The sequence below is a fragment of the Sceloporus undulatus genome, unplaced genomic scaffold (genome assembly GCF_019175285.1).
Source record: "Sceloporus undulatus isolate JIND9_A2432 ecotype Alabama unplaced genomic scaffold, SceUnd_v1.1 scaffold_44440, whole genome shotgun sequence".
NCBI lineage: Eukaryota > Metazoa > Chordata > Lepidosauria > Squamata > Phrynosomatidae > Sceloporus > Sceloporus undulatus.
The window spans coordinates 1-1008 of NW_024847350.1; the positions used below are offsets into that span (position 1 = coordinate 1).

Sequence of the window (1008 nt, forward strand, 5' to 3'; positions counted from 1 at the left end):
TTTTTTTTATTTAAATTTTCATCAGACCTTATTAATTTATTTATATATCTTAATTTAATTTTTATTGGACCTGATTTATTTATTTATATTTAATTTTTTATTGTTATTTCACTTTTATTTATTTATTATTGGACCCAGTTTAATTTATTTCCATTTTTTAATTTTTTTATCGGACCTTGTTTATTTATTAATTAATTTATATATCTTAATTTAATTTTTATTGGACCTGGCTTATTTATTTATTTATATTTATTTATTTTTATTTAACTTTTATTGGACCTGGTTTAATTTATTTATATATTTTCCCCCCATTGGACCTTGTTTATTTATTTATTTTTTATATTTTTATTTAATTTTTACTGGACCTGGTTTATTTATTATTTATTTATATTTAATGTTTAATTTTATTTACTTTTTATTTATTTATTTTCAATTTTTAATATTTCTTTCTTATTTTGATTTTATTTTTTAATTTAATTTAATTAAATTTATTTTTATCGTGACTTTTAAGAGATCCTGTCAGCGCAAAGGAAGAGCCAAACTGAGGGAGGCTTTTAGGTGAAAGGAAATCATAAATCTAAATGCCGAGATCCGATTGGTCGGGGCGGGGGCGTGCGTGATGACGTCACGACGCCGCACTCTCCTGCCTACGGCCGAACCTGTGGCCCAAACGGCTGTTTTTTAAAGGCGCTGGACATCCGGGTCTCGGGCGGCGTGGGCGTGGCTTCGAGAGCGCTGAGTCGTACATGGCGGCGGGGCCGCTGCTCTCAGCCTTGGCCGCGCGGCTCTCCTCCTCCGTGGCCGCGCGCTCCTACGGGGTCTTCTGCAAGGGCCTGACGCGGACGCTGCTCATCTTCTTCGACTTGGCCTGGAAGCTCCGCATCAACTTCCCTTACCTGTACGTCGTGGCCTCTATGATGCTCAACGTCAGGCTGCAGGTGACGCCTCACTCAGGGAGAGGGGACGGTGACGTCACGAAAGGGGCGGGGCTTTGCTTGGTGCCCAAAC

The 1008-nt window shown here is 37.7% G+C and overlaps 1 protein-coding gene across 1 annotated transcript; it reads left to right on the top strand.

Moving 5' to 3' along the window:
* Positions 1-571: 571 nt before the first annotated feature.
* LOC121918839 (small integral membrane protein 10-like protein 2A) lies at positions 572-998 on the top strand (the record flags this gene model as incomplete). The annotated part of the gene is made up of 1 exon (XM_042444815.1): positions 572-998. A coding segment is annotated over exon 1 (252 nt), but the record flags the coding sequence as incomplete, so codon positions are not given.
* Positions 999-1008: the final 10 nt, after the last annotated feature.